The sequence below is a fragment of the Rattus norvegicus genome, chromosome 5 (assembly GCF_021556685.1).
Source record: "Rattus norvegicus strain SHRSP/BbbUtx chromosome 5, alternate assembly SHRSP_T2T, whole genome shotgun sequence".
Taxonomy (NCBI): Eukaryota; Metazoa; Chordata; class Mammalia; order Rodentia; family Muridae; genus Rattus; species Rattus norvegicus.
The window spans coordinates 161,440,771-161,452,942 of NC_141538.1; the positions used below are offsets into that span (position 1 = coordinate 161,440,771).

General features: G+C 46.5%; 1 protein-coding gene across 8 annotated transcripts in view; it reads right to left on the minus strand.

Moving 5' to 3' along the window:
* Positions 1–12,172, minus strand: part of Prdm2 (PR/SET domain 2) — a 110,586-nt gene that overhangs the window by 22,500 nt on the left and 75,914 nt on the right. For 5 of the 8 annotated variants that reach the window (XM_087549473.1, XM_087549471.1, XM_087549472.1 and 2 more), the window contains one exon: positions 2,982–7,362. The exons of the other annotated variants lie outside the window; for them this stretch is intronic. In XM_087549473.1, coding sequence (XP_087405599.1) covers positions 2,982–7,362 — 4,381 coding nt within the window. The remainder of the gene's footprint in view (positions 1–2,981; positions 7,363–12,172) is intronic. 8 annotated transcript variants of the gene reach the window in all.

Genomic DNA, 12,172 nt, shown 5'->3' on the forward strand with positions numbered 1-12,172 from the left:
GAGCTGCCAGTCGGGTGATGAGGAGAGCCAGTCCATCTGGCCTATCTTATGGCACCCTTCTCTTTGGATCTCAATCCCCTGAGAGCACAGCACACACGTGAGCTCCACCCAAGAGACGGATGCCTGACACTAACCAGGGCAAGACGCCTGCCGGTAAGCAGCTGTATGGTACAGCTTTTGAGTCAGCTTCAACTGGTCTTGCAAGCTGGGCAGATTTCGTATCCTTTGCCGTAGTGCTTACTCTAAGTTGAGCATGCAATATCTTTTAGTCAGTTAAGGGTTTTTTTTTTTTTTTTTGGGGGGGGGGGCTTTCCTACAGGAAGTTCCTAGAAAATAAGAAAACTGAAGATAAATGACAACATACACAACCTTGTATGAACTGACCATATTAAAGGAAAAGCTGAAGAGACTGTAAGACAAATGTCACCAAGACAGAAACACACAAACAACTCTAACGGTTAGGAACTCCACTCCTGCTCCATGGACACAGGACTGTTTCCCACCCACGGCACGCAGTGGGGCACGCAGTGGGGTAGGGTGGTTTGCTGACTCAGCACTGGTAGTGGCAGGGGAGAATCTGTCCTGGCTTCTTCTCCAGCTTTCTAACCTCTGGGCATGGGGGTGCGGGAGGTGTCATGAGAAATGGAAATGTTGCTTGGATAGAGGAGCTCTTTGAATTACAGGGAAGAACATGGGAAGCGTCTGCTCTCCTCTCTGGAAAGGAGTTCTCAGCAACTGATCCAAAGGCAGTAGCAAGATGGTCCAGGCAGATTTGATAGACTCAGGGAGAGGCTCCCCTGCTTTTTTGGTGGCTTTGTTGTGAGAAAAGTATTTGGAGCATATGGCTCTTTATCCTGGAAGGGTAACCATCTGGCTAGATCTGCATCCTTGAAAAACTGCAGAACCCTATCTATGCTGGCTTTCAAGTGTCATGTGCCTGATGCTGGACATGACATATAATCACAGTTTGCTGCCATCAACAAACAGGGAAGGAATAAGCTACGGGTTCTGCAGAGCTGAGGACAGCAAATCGACAGTTCATGGGAGTTCCATGCACCAGAGTCTCCTCTGAGCCAACTCAGACAAACACTGGAGCTGAGGACCACTGTCAGTTAACATTCCTCCCTAGTAGCACACAACACACAAGCCCCGAGAAGAGCTCAGGCTAGTCTGTAGCAGCCCTGAGTTAGAGGACACCTGGTGTATGGATGCCAGCAGCCAGGAATCCTACTGTTAGATTTGCTAGGGGTAGTAATGACTGAAATGCAGTCTGCAGAAATGCCCACTCTTATGGCTAGATAATCAAACTCGATGTTCAACTGAACACATTTGGTTTTTAATTGTCCAAAACAATTCACAAGGTCACAGCCTCTTGGTTAAGTGTCTTGGATGATGTCCTGCATCCTGCAGATCAGTCTAGAACACAGGGGCAGTGACTCACAAAGGAAAAGGATTAGTCATTAGGACATCCCGCTGCATCTGTTACTGAGCACACTACTTGGGACTTCTTATCTACAGCTTTAAGTGGTGCTTTTTAGGCCAACTTTAACTCCAGCAATGTAATTCTGTTAACTATCAAAATAGTTTAAAATCCACTGGAGTGAGAAAAGAGACACCCTTGAAAAGTCTACAGGATCCAGTACAAAACAGTTAATTCTTTTACAAAACACTAGAAGAAAGTACATTCTAAAACATCAATCACCTGCATGGTAACTCATGAAAATGATGATTCGATAATGTTAAGTTGGTGTGGAACTTCCCTAGAAGTAAGGAGCACTGACAGCTGAAAACAGCGCTTTTTGTCACCACAGCCAACTCGATAATGCTGCCCAAGCATCTGTGTGGCCACACGTGACCAGATGGACGGTAACTAACACTTAGTTAGCACGCTCTGAAGTACCTTCCAAACATCTCAATCCTCAGCCCTACAGGAAACTGCTCAAACTGCTGTGCCCAATGTCTAGAGCTTTCTTCTGCTATGCTTCAAGACACACAGCACCGAGGACTCTGAGTGACACTGAAACCTTAGTATGCTTAGGTCTTCTCTAAAACAAGTCACTCCACAGCTGTCCCTACCTCTGTTTGCTTCCAATACCCAGAAGTACAGCCATGACAGCCCAGAAACAAGACAGGCCACACAGAAGCTGTCCGAGTATGTGCAGAGCAGTCTTCTGACAGCCACTGACCTGTGGACATTATCTGGGAAGGAGAAGGAATTCCAAGTGTATATCAACTCAGCTTGAGAAGTCAATATAACAGACCATACTAGGGCCACATCGCTCTGTCCCTGAGAACCGTATGTACATGGGGAGAATATGGAATAAGGCAGTAAGGTCAGCTCAGACCTAAAATGAAACCTAACACTGCAGGAGAAGCAGTGAGCCCCAGGGCCTGGCCTGCTCTTCTTCCCCACTAGAACTCAACTGCTGATCTCACTATGGCTGTAGGCAGAGGGCTGGAGAGGAATATAAGGCATTTTTAACATATATGGTTATTTTATTTTAAGCAACATGGAAAACATTTTAAATGCAAATACTAGCAAATGGAAGCATTAATAAGAACAGTTTTAGACACTATCAAGTCTGCTTAAATCACAAACTAGTAAATCACAAGAGTGCACTGTGGTTGCTAATGGACTTGTGACCCACTTAATCCCAAGGAGCAATGTAGGGCAAGGAACCAACACGAGTGGCTCTGGAACACTGCCCAAGATGTAAATTAAGAGAACTTCGTCTTTCACACAGGGAACTGGGTTCAAGTTCCATTCCGAAATTAAAGAAATGGTACCACTTTGTGAGTACTAAGTCAAATAAAATGTATTTATTCATCTGTACAGCAGCCAAGGCAGTGGGGGTATGCTACAAATTATGCAACTGGCACTTCGCTGAAATGCTCTTGTCTATATGCTGCAGGAGGAAAGACATCCTCCAGGCCAGTTACGGCTCTGCAGCAGTCCTCACCTCCCCGAGCTCTGGGCTTACCTGAAGTCCTTCAGCTCATGCCTGGCACTGCTGTCCTCTCTCCTGCTTTCACTCAGGTCCGCAGCAGCTGCCAGCTGAAGGCTTCGGGTGATTGGGCCCCCGCTGCGCTCTCTAGATTTCACTATGAACCGGTCTGTTCTCCTCTTACTGGCCAGGGCAGTCTTGCTCTGTATGACAGCTTTGCTCTTCTGCACTCTGACATGCAGGCCTCGGGAGGATTTGCTTGAGAGCTGAGCAGAATGACTCTTGGCAACAGCTTTGGGTTTTTTGCCCTCGACGTGAGTAATTTTGGCCATTCTTATGGGACTGGAATTCCTCAAGGATGAAGAGCTTGCTTTTTTGGATTTCACTGAAGCTGCAAATTTGACATTCTGTCTGGATCTGAAGGACGAGGAGGGCAGTGAGGCCTGGGCGGGGCCTGTACTCCGAGCTCTGGTCTTGCCCAAGGGTGCCTGCGTGCTCTGCATCTTGATCTCGGTATCTGCAGTCCGCCTCCGGGGGTGGCTGCTGCTGTTTCTGTCACTGCTAGAAGATGATGCATGGCCACCTTTCTTAGACGAATGGGAAACTTTTCTTTTGGAAGGAGAAAGAGGTTTTTTAGGACAGCTGAAGGCGGCATGCTTATTCAGGCTGCCAATGTATGTGAACTCCCTGTCACAGTACGGGCAGATGTGTGAGGACGCCTCGGAAGTGTCCCTCAGGTCCGCCTTCTGCTTCGCGGCTCTGTTCTTCTGAAGGATGGCCTTCTGCACCAGCTGGTTTTTCTTCTTCAGCGCACTCAGCTTGAGCTTGTTTGGAGACATTTTACCCAGTTCAACATTGAAGCTCAGTCTCTTGGGCTGCCCCATCCGTCTGAAGGCATTTTTCCCAGAGTTGTCTAGAACCACCACTCCATTTTTGGGCTGCACAGTTTGTTTCAGGGGCACTGGGTTTTTCTTAGGGGTGTACCTCTTCTTGTCACTTGCAGACGCACACGCCAAGATATGCTTATGCAGCTCAGGCATATTGTCGACGCCCTTCCCACACTTTGTGCAGCGGATGGCAGTAGTGAAAGTCTGTGGAATATTGTGGGTGGTGAAGTTGGTGGCTGTCACCCCTATCCCCATAGGGTTTCGATGGTGGTACTGAAATGGAGGAGGTTTAAAGCTCGGGTAGTGCTGGTTGAGACCAAGTCGAACATCTGGATCCTTCGTCTTTATTCCAGAAGCCATTATTTTGATGGTCGTGTAAAGCTCTTCAGAGGAATCATTTAACTCCTCCTCTCTAGAAGTTTCTAAAGGCTCTTCTGGCAAACTTGGCATATGCTCCACATTGGCCTTGCTGGGGTCTGTGAAGTTCTGGGGCCTCAGGGTCCCACTTTCAAACTCGTGGTGTGTGCATACCTCATCTGGGTGGAGATCACGCTGGTGCTGCTGCAGATTGCATAAGAAGGCAAATTCTTTCTTACATACAGAACACACAAAGATATTTCCAACCCCATGAAGCAGAAATCGATGCTCTGATAGATCAGTCTTAACCTTAAACAGCTGCACACAAAACTCACATTTGAAGGGCCACTCTTCAGCATGGACGGATAAATGTTTGGTTAGGTCTTTAATGGAAAGAAAAGGCGATTCACAGACATTGCAAATGAAGTTTTTGCTGAATGTTTCTTGGACCACACTCTGTCCCCCTGCAGGTGGGGCCTCTTCCTTGGGTTTCAGACCTTCACTCTCTGACTCCTCCTGTTTGAAAGTTACTGCAGGCAGAGATGCCTCCAGGTTGTCCCCAGAGGAAACCACAGATGACACTGCTGAAAGAGGGGGTGGGGAGGGGGAGGTGGAGGAGCAGGAAGAGGAAGGGAAGGAAGAGGAAGAAGAGGAGGAGGAAGAAAGTGTTGGGGGACCAGGGGAAGCAGCAGACATAAGTGGCTCTACAGGAGGAATGGGAGAGGGAGAGGGAGACACTGTTGGGGAGAGAATGGGAAGAGGAGACTGAGCAGTGGTGTTTGAGAACGGAGAGGGACACTGCTGAGGGGAGGCATCAGAAGAGGGGTGGGAGAGAGGGACGGTTGGAAGGAGGGGAGGTGGTGGAGTGGCAACAGTTAACACAGGAGGGCAGGGGGGAGGGGAAGAAGGCTCTGTGGGGGTTAAGAGAGGAGGCAGCTGACCGGAGGATAAGGAGGCTGTCTGGAGAGGGGGTGAGGAAGGGCCAACAACTTCAGGTGGAGACTCAGCAGTGGGGACTGAGCAACTTGAGTCAGGACCAAGTTCAGGATCTGGCTGTGTATCTGGGGATTTACAAGGACTTGGGCTCCTGGTCACCTCTGGTGTGGTTTCTGTAGGTAAGCTAACACCATTATACTCATTGAGAAGAACCTTTTGAAGCATACAGGTGGTTGGTTTTTTCTTCTTTGCAGCTGGCTGTGCCAAATGGTTCTCTTTGAATTCCTTGCCTTCAGAATCGCAAGGCTTTTTATGCACACTGAGATCCAATACAGATTCCCATGGGACTGGAGTCTTGCCTGTGCCCTCTGACTTCTGTTTGACCCCGCTGGATAAATCCAATGGCTGTTGGTTGCACACACTGCTGAAAGTAGAACTGGCTGCCCATTCCTTTGATATTTTGTATTCATCAAAGCAAGGAGGGCTTCCGGTTTCTCTTTCATCTCTCCCAGACAAACTCCATGCTGGTGAGTCACTACGACTTTCTAACTTGGGTTTCTTGGAAGTCAGGACTGTGTCTGTCCATGCTGCTTTCCCATCATTTGGTTTCCCGAAGTCTCGAAGGGCAGGGCTGTGCTGTGGAGAGCTCGGTGGAGAGCTGGTGCGTCTCTTAAACCTACTAGAGGTCACGGGCAACATGGATGCAGGAGCAGACGCACACACGGGACCTAACTTAGGAATCTCAGCTGCTGAAAACCCTGCAGGAAGGGTCAGCTTGTCCTGGGTCTGAAGAAGCTGCTTGAGCTTGGACGACAAATAGACGCCCTTCTCTTTATGGAAGGACACCACCTCGGCTGTGGATATGCTCAGGGGCAGACTTAAGGAACACGAGGGTGCTGTGGAATCAGACTCCGTCTCCGTTTTAATTTTGGGGAGCACAGGTGGACTGGCAGTCCTCCGTTTCTTAGACTCACAATTTGTGCTGCTGGGAGAGTCTTTGAGAAGATCATCTGTCACAGAGACCTGAGTGCTCTTTATGTTCTGAGTAATCTCCACGGTCACTGGAGTGAGCAGACAGTCTATGCCATACAAGTGTGCAGAATTAGACTCCATCTCAATCACATCACAGTTACTAGTGCTGCTGTTGGTCTGAATCTTACCGTCAATATAGTAATTTAGGTTTTCAGAGATGTTGCTAGAAATGTCCATGATGTACACGTCATCTGTTTCCCCTTCCTCCTCTGGCTCTGTGCTTGGGACATAGACATTCTGGGAGGGTGGAGCCTGCTCTGCTGGTGGCTGTGGCTCTTCCAGAAGTCCTCCTTTTCGCCTGACACCTTTGGGAATCAGGTGGCGCTCATGAACTCTACGCTGATGTCGTCTCATATTGGTGTGAGTTCCAAATACCTTTTTGCAGTATTTGCACGGATGAAGTTCTTTAACTTCACCATTTTCTTCCACAAAAGATGAATTCAGTACTTCCTGTGAGGTTTTCTCTGAGTTCAATATCAAACAGTCTTGCCCGAGTTGAGGTGGACTTGACTCATCTTTAGAAGTAACATTTTCCCCCTTGCCATCATCTGGATCCTCTGAGGACTGTAAAGTCATGCTGGGTCTTCTCTTCAACCCCGTTTCGTGGCGCCGTTCATGCCGCCTCCTGTTAATCTGTGTGCCAAACCGTTTCCCACAGTACTTGCACTTGAAAGCATGATTGATGGTAGAAATGTGGATGTGCATGTGACGCTCTAGCCCCTGCTTCGTTGCAAATTTTCTTTCACAGTGCTGACACGGAAACATAAATGTCTCAAGTACATCACCGTTGGCCTCCTCTCTAGCTCTGGGAGTGTGGGGAGGAGGGGTCACGTCTGGAGAGTCTTCACGAGCTTCATTCGACATGCTCTGTGGCTCTTCTAATAAGTCTTCTGGCTTTTCTTCACACCGGATCTCCGGCTCTTTCGCAGAGCTTTCATTCGGCATGTCTGCTTCTTCTACCCCATCTTCTCCCAACTCCTCCTCCTCCTCCTCTTCCAGCTCCTCTTCCTCTTCCAGCTCCTCTTCCTCCACATCATTGACCTCACAGTCTGTGACTTCTTGTTTCCCATCTACCTCTGGCTGTGGCTCGCAGGCAGGGAGAGGGATGGCCACCTGTGGAACTGCATCTTGGTTCCCCACCTCCGGCAGAGGGGCTGGCTGCTCAGGTGCCGAAGCCAAAGGCCTCTCATCCTCTTCTTTTGGACCTAAGGAGCACAGAGGAGCAGAAGCACAAAGATAAAGACCCAGTAGCTGCTGTGATGGCCTCCTAGGACTCTACTGCTGAAAGCTGCTAAGATATGTGAGCAAAAATGGTTCATCTGGAGGTTGAGCTGGGTACAAATCCCCTCCACCGACTTCACAAACGAAGGAGACCGCTGAGGACCAGGCCATGCTCTGGACACATCAGGACAAGCATGACCACAGAGTACTAAGCGTTTCTGTTCATAAAAACTAGTGCCTACAACTGTGCTGGAACAGCCAGAATCAACCAATGAGCCTGGCTACATATTCCAATTCCTCATGATTCAAACTATCAGATTAAACTCTTCGTAGTGTAACTAAAGAATGGAACTTGGTCTAGATGATGAAATCCACTCTTCTAGTCAAAGAAACGTCTATCTTTAGAAGCCTAAGGAGCATTTTACTGAATAAAACAGCAATCCCCAACCAATCACTGGTGAGTCTATGCTCTTTCCCATCTGAATTAGACAGCCCAGAGAGGGCTTGCTAACGAGGCCACAGTTGATCGGAGACATTTAAAAAAAAAAAAAAAGGCATGCAATCATCTGGTAGACAGAATGCCTTGGGCAGAGGAAGCAGCAAATAAAATACATGACCTACGTCAAATGGCACTATGCAGGTTCAAAGTCAGGAGATGAGACTGGGGTAACCTACAGTACTGAGGATAAGACACCATGAGAAGCTACCTATTGCCCCAGGTCAAAGAGAGCTTGTAGGGAGTTCTAACAGAAAAGTATTTCAGCTCTACTTTCAAGAGAATCATGTTGCTCACTGGGAAGAAAATGAAAACCTATGTGGATAAAGGAAGGAGGTGGGCAAGAAGAGCTCACTGCTTCAGGAGAGCTGCAGGATGATGGCATGCAGGTAGGAGGCTGGGGAAGGTGGTGGGAAGTAATCAGACCCTGAGTACATGTATTTTGGAAATGAAGCTGACAAAATGTGCTTGTTGACTGGGTGTGATGAGAAGCCAAAGAAAGAAACTGCAATAATCCTGCTTACCAAACCAAAGACCATAGGAGGAACAAGGATGTCTATGTATGCATAGGGCAGAAGAAAAATGCATGAATTTACTTAGGATGAGCTGGAATTTAAGGTATGGTAATATATAGGTAAATATCTCAGTGATGCTATCAAGTAGAACTTCCCAAGATCTTATGTCAACACAGAGGCTGGAGGGCCTGCCCTAGGGGAGAGAGTAAATGGACAGTGAACTGCACATTACCCAGAGAGCAGACAAACAGGGAAGGACTATATCCCAGACACTGAGAGGCTAACCATCTGACTTAGCTAGGAAGAGGGAATCTCAACTGGGGGAGTGCCTCTATGACATCAGCCTATAGGCATGTCCATGGGTATTTTCTTGATTGATGGTCTAGTGGGAGGGTCTAGTGCACTGTGGGCAATGTAATCACTGGTCATGTGGTCCCTCCCAGGCTATATAAGGAAGGTGGCTGAGAAATCAGCTTTGAAACAAGCCGATGCAGTAACATCCCATGGTCATAGTTTCAGTTCCTGCTGTCTTCCCTCAACAATGGGCCATAAATCAAACCAAATAAACCGCTTCCTCCCCAAAGCTGCTCTTGGCCGCTGTTTTACAGCGACAGAGCACAAACTAGGACTTAGGAAGAAGGAATGGCCAAGAAACAAGCACAAGGAAGGAATGGTTCACTCAGTCCAGAGCTGCAGGAGGCTGGGGTAAATAATAAAGGACTAAAACTGGGGTGCGTTCCATTTCGCAACAGGGAGGTCTGGTGACTAAGACAACAGCCACAGCAGAACAGTGAGGACAAACTCCCAGAGGGAAGGAAGGAAACAGAAGGGATAGTAGCAGCTCTTTCAAAGTGCTCTACAAAGGAAGAGAATGGGCTCGTGCATGGAAGAGAACAGAAGACTCCTCCAGAGCAGAGATTAAGAAGATGCAAGGTGAACGCTGGTGGAGTGGGCCACAGTATCAGCAGCCCAGCAGACAGATGACCTGCCATGGTACTGAATCCTGCCCCTCCCCCACAGTCACCCGGTAAGAGCAGCAGCAGAGCTACAGTTTTTCCTACAGTTCTCCAACAGATCGCTAAGGAGCATGTACAGCACACGGCACAGGTCACACGAGACCGCAAGACTCTTACCCTAACTCCCACACATATGTCCTACGTTCACAGCAGGATAAAATTACAAAGTTCAGTTTTACTCTGGCAGAAGCCACACACAACAAGCAAACAAGTGTCCTCTAATGAATTTGTGGCCATATTTGTGGAAGCATGAGTAGTGTGAAGTGTGCTACACAGGCTAAACCCAAAGGTAACCAGCATCAAGGATAAAGGAGAAGGCAAAAGGGGTCAATCACGATGTAATGGCGTCCAGTATGCATCTGAATACAGAAACGTCATTTGGGAAACTTGAACTACGAGGCAGATTAAGAGACAGAGAAAGGCTTAAATGCTGAGACCAAGGCAAGGGTGGTGCTGTTGGACAATATGCCATGAGACAAAGGCAAAAAAGAGTGGCCCAAGTGTCAGGATACACAGACAGGGAACAGTGGAGGGAGGAGAGGCTAAAAAGTGGCCAAATGCTAGTCTGTACAAATATACGTTAGGAATGTAAGCTCACTTAAAACCCCGGACCTCAGCCTTTTGCTATTTTCTAGAAAGCGGGCCCTACGGCTACCATCTGCTGACACTTCATTAGCAGGAAGCGCCTGTTTCTAAATAGAAATCACGATTGTCTCCCTTGGACACCTTTGCTACCTTCTGTGTGCTTTCAACAGGCCAGGAGAGCAGTCAACGGTGGTGAGAGCGCGTTTCAAATGTGCTCCCAGATACATTTTCAACAGACACCCCGACACTGGGCCAAAAAAGCCAACACAGAATAACAGAAATATGTTGGCTCAAAATGGCTCAAAAATGTCTCTCTAAAATTTGTTTTCTGTGATGATCTGTGGTTTCCTTAGTTTTAAAAGCTGCTCCCTACAATTGGTGATCAATCTGGTTTGAAACTATTTCAGTGGTTTTCAACCTTCCTAATGGTAGGACCCTTTAAAACAGCGGTGACTCTTAACCATAAAACTATTTTGTTAATACTTCATAACTATAAATTTGTTACTGTTATGAATCGTAATATAAATATCTGATAAACAGCTTATCTGATATGCGATCCCCAAGGGTTGTGACCCATAGGTTAAGAACCAATGGCCTAAAGGAAGTAATAGGAGCTTAATGTGTACAACCTTACCAATAAGCCAGGCCCCAAAGCACTGCCCACCTTCTTGGGCTTTTATACACAGGGCTGGGAGACCTTGGGTCATCAGCTACCTTATGTTGACCCAGTGCCAAACACTGGACCTGAGCATCAAGTGTCTTTTTTGTAGTTTTATGGCAGAGCAAGAAATATAACTCTTGAGTTACTAACTCTTAAAATTTACTAATCTCTTAAAATTTCAAACTCCACTTTTGTTGTTGTTTTTGTGTCTCAGGACGGGGTTTTTCTGTGTGGCCCTGGCTGTCCTGGAACTATCTCCCAGCTGGGATTAAAGGCATGCACTAACCAGTGCCCACCCTCAAACTCTACTTTAAAATAAAAATTGTTTTGCTTTTTTTTTTTTATTGCTCAAATGTCTTAGCAAATCTGCTGCTCTCAGAAGGCAAAAGTTAGACCTAACTGAAAAAAAATTAGGCTAGGAACTGAACTGATCTCACTTCCCACACGTGTCGAGCACAAAGGGGTTTTGGGAGTGGAGGAGGCCAGGTTCCCCTCCTTCCAGTTAAATGTTCTGTTTGACCTTCTACCTGACTCCCTTAGCCACCCTAAGGGTCACGTCACTCAATGAACCTATCCATTCTTGATTCTCAAAAGGGCATAAAATCTATGATTCTTTTGATGTTATCAGCACAAACTGGGCAAATTAAATGGCCATGAAAGGTATTCAAAATACTGACCTCCCCATGGCTCCCACATACACAGATGCTTTTTGCAAGAATCACAAGTCTATATTCTGAAGTCTGCCTGTCTGTGTCACAATGAACAACTCAACCAAGCTCCTGTCTCTGTGTAAATTGGCCTGTAACAAACTGAGGCACACGAAAGTCCCAAATATGGAGACTAAAGAGATTAAGTTGAGTGACTGTCAAACTGCTTCTTTGTAAACTCTCATATCATGAAAGATCTAGAATATCAACACTCAGAGGCACATAAAAAGACAGAACTCTATGGAAAGAAACATAAAGTACGATTTTTTAAAATTCTGATAAAAAGTAGAAACACTTTTCATTCTGCTATACAAAATCAAAACTGTCTGTTATTTGTAAGTAAATGTTTAATTGAAGATACACACACTAGTACAGATAAATCATAAGGTATACCACAAGACAATTTCTTCCTAAGTAAATACACCCCTGTAATCACTGAGTAGATCAGAATGTCACATTGCTAGTAACCTAGGAGTCCTCTTTGTTTTTATGTCATTCAACATATTGTTTGTTTGTATGTATGTATGTATGTATGTATGTATGTATGTATGTATCTATCTATCTATCTATCTATCTATCTATCTATCTATCTATCTATAAATAAAAAGATGTTTAGTCAGTTTCACTGTATAGGCCAGGCCAGCCTGGAAGTCAGACCCCCTGCTTCTGCCTCTCATGCTTACACTAAAGGCCTGAGTCCCTCTGCCTGTCTCTCTTTATGAATATAGCCATGCTGCATGCTTTATGGGGACAATAATTGCATTCTGAAGAGGAAGTAGAGTGTGGAAAGTTCAGCTTACTACAGTAAACTCAG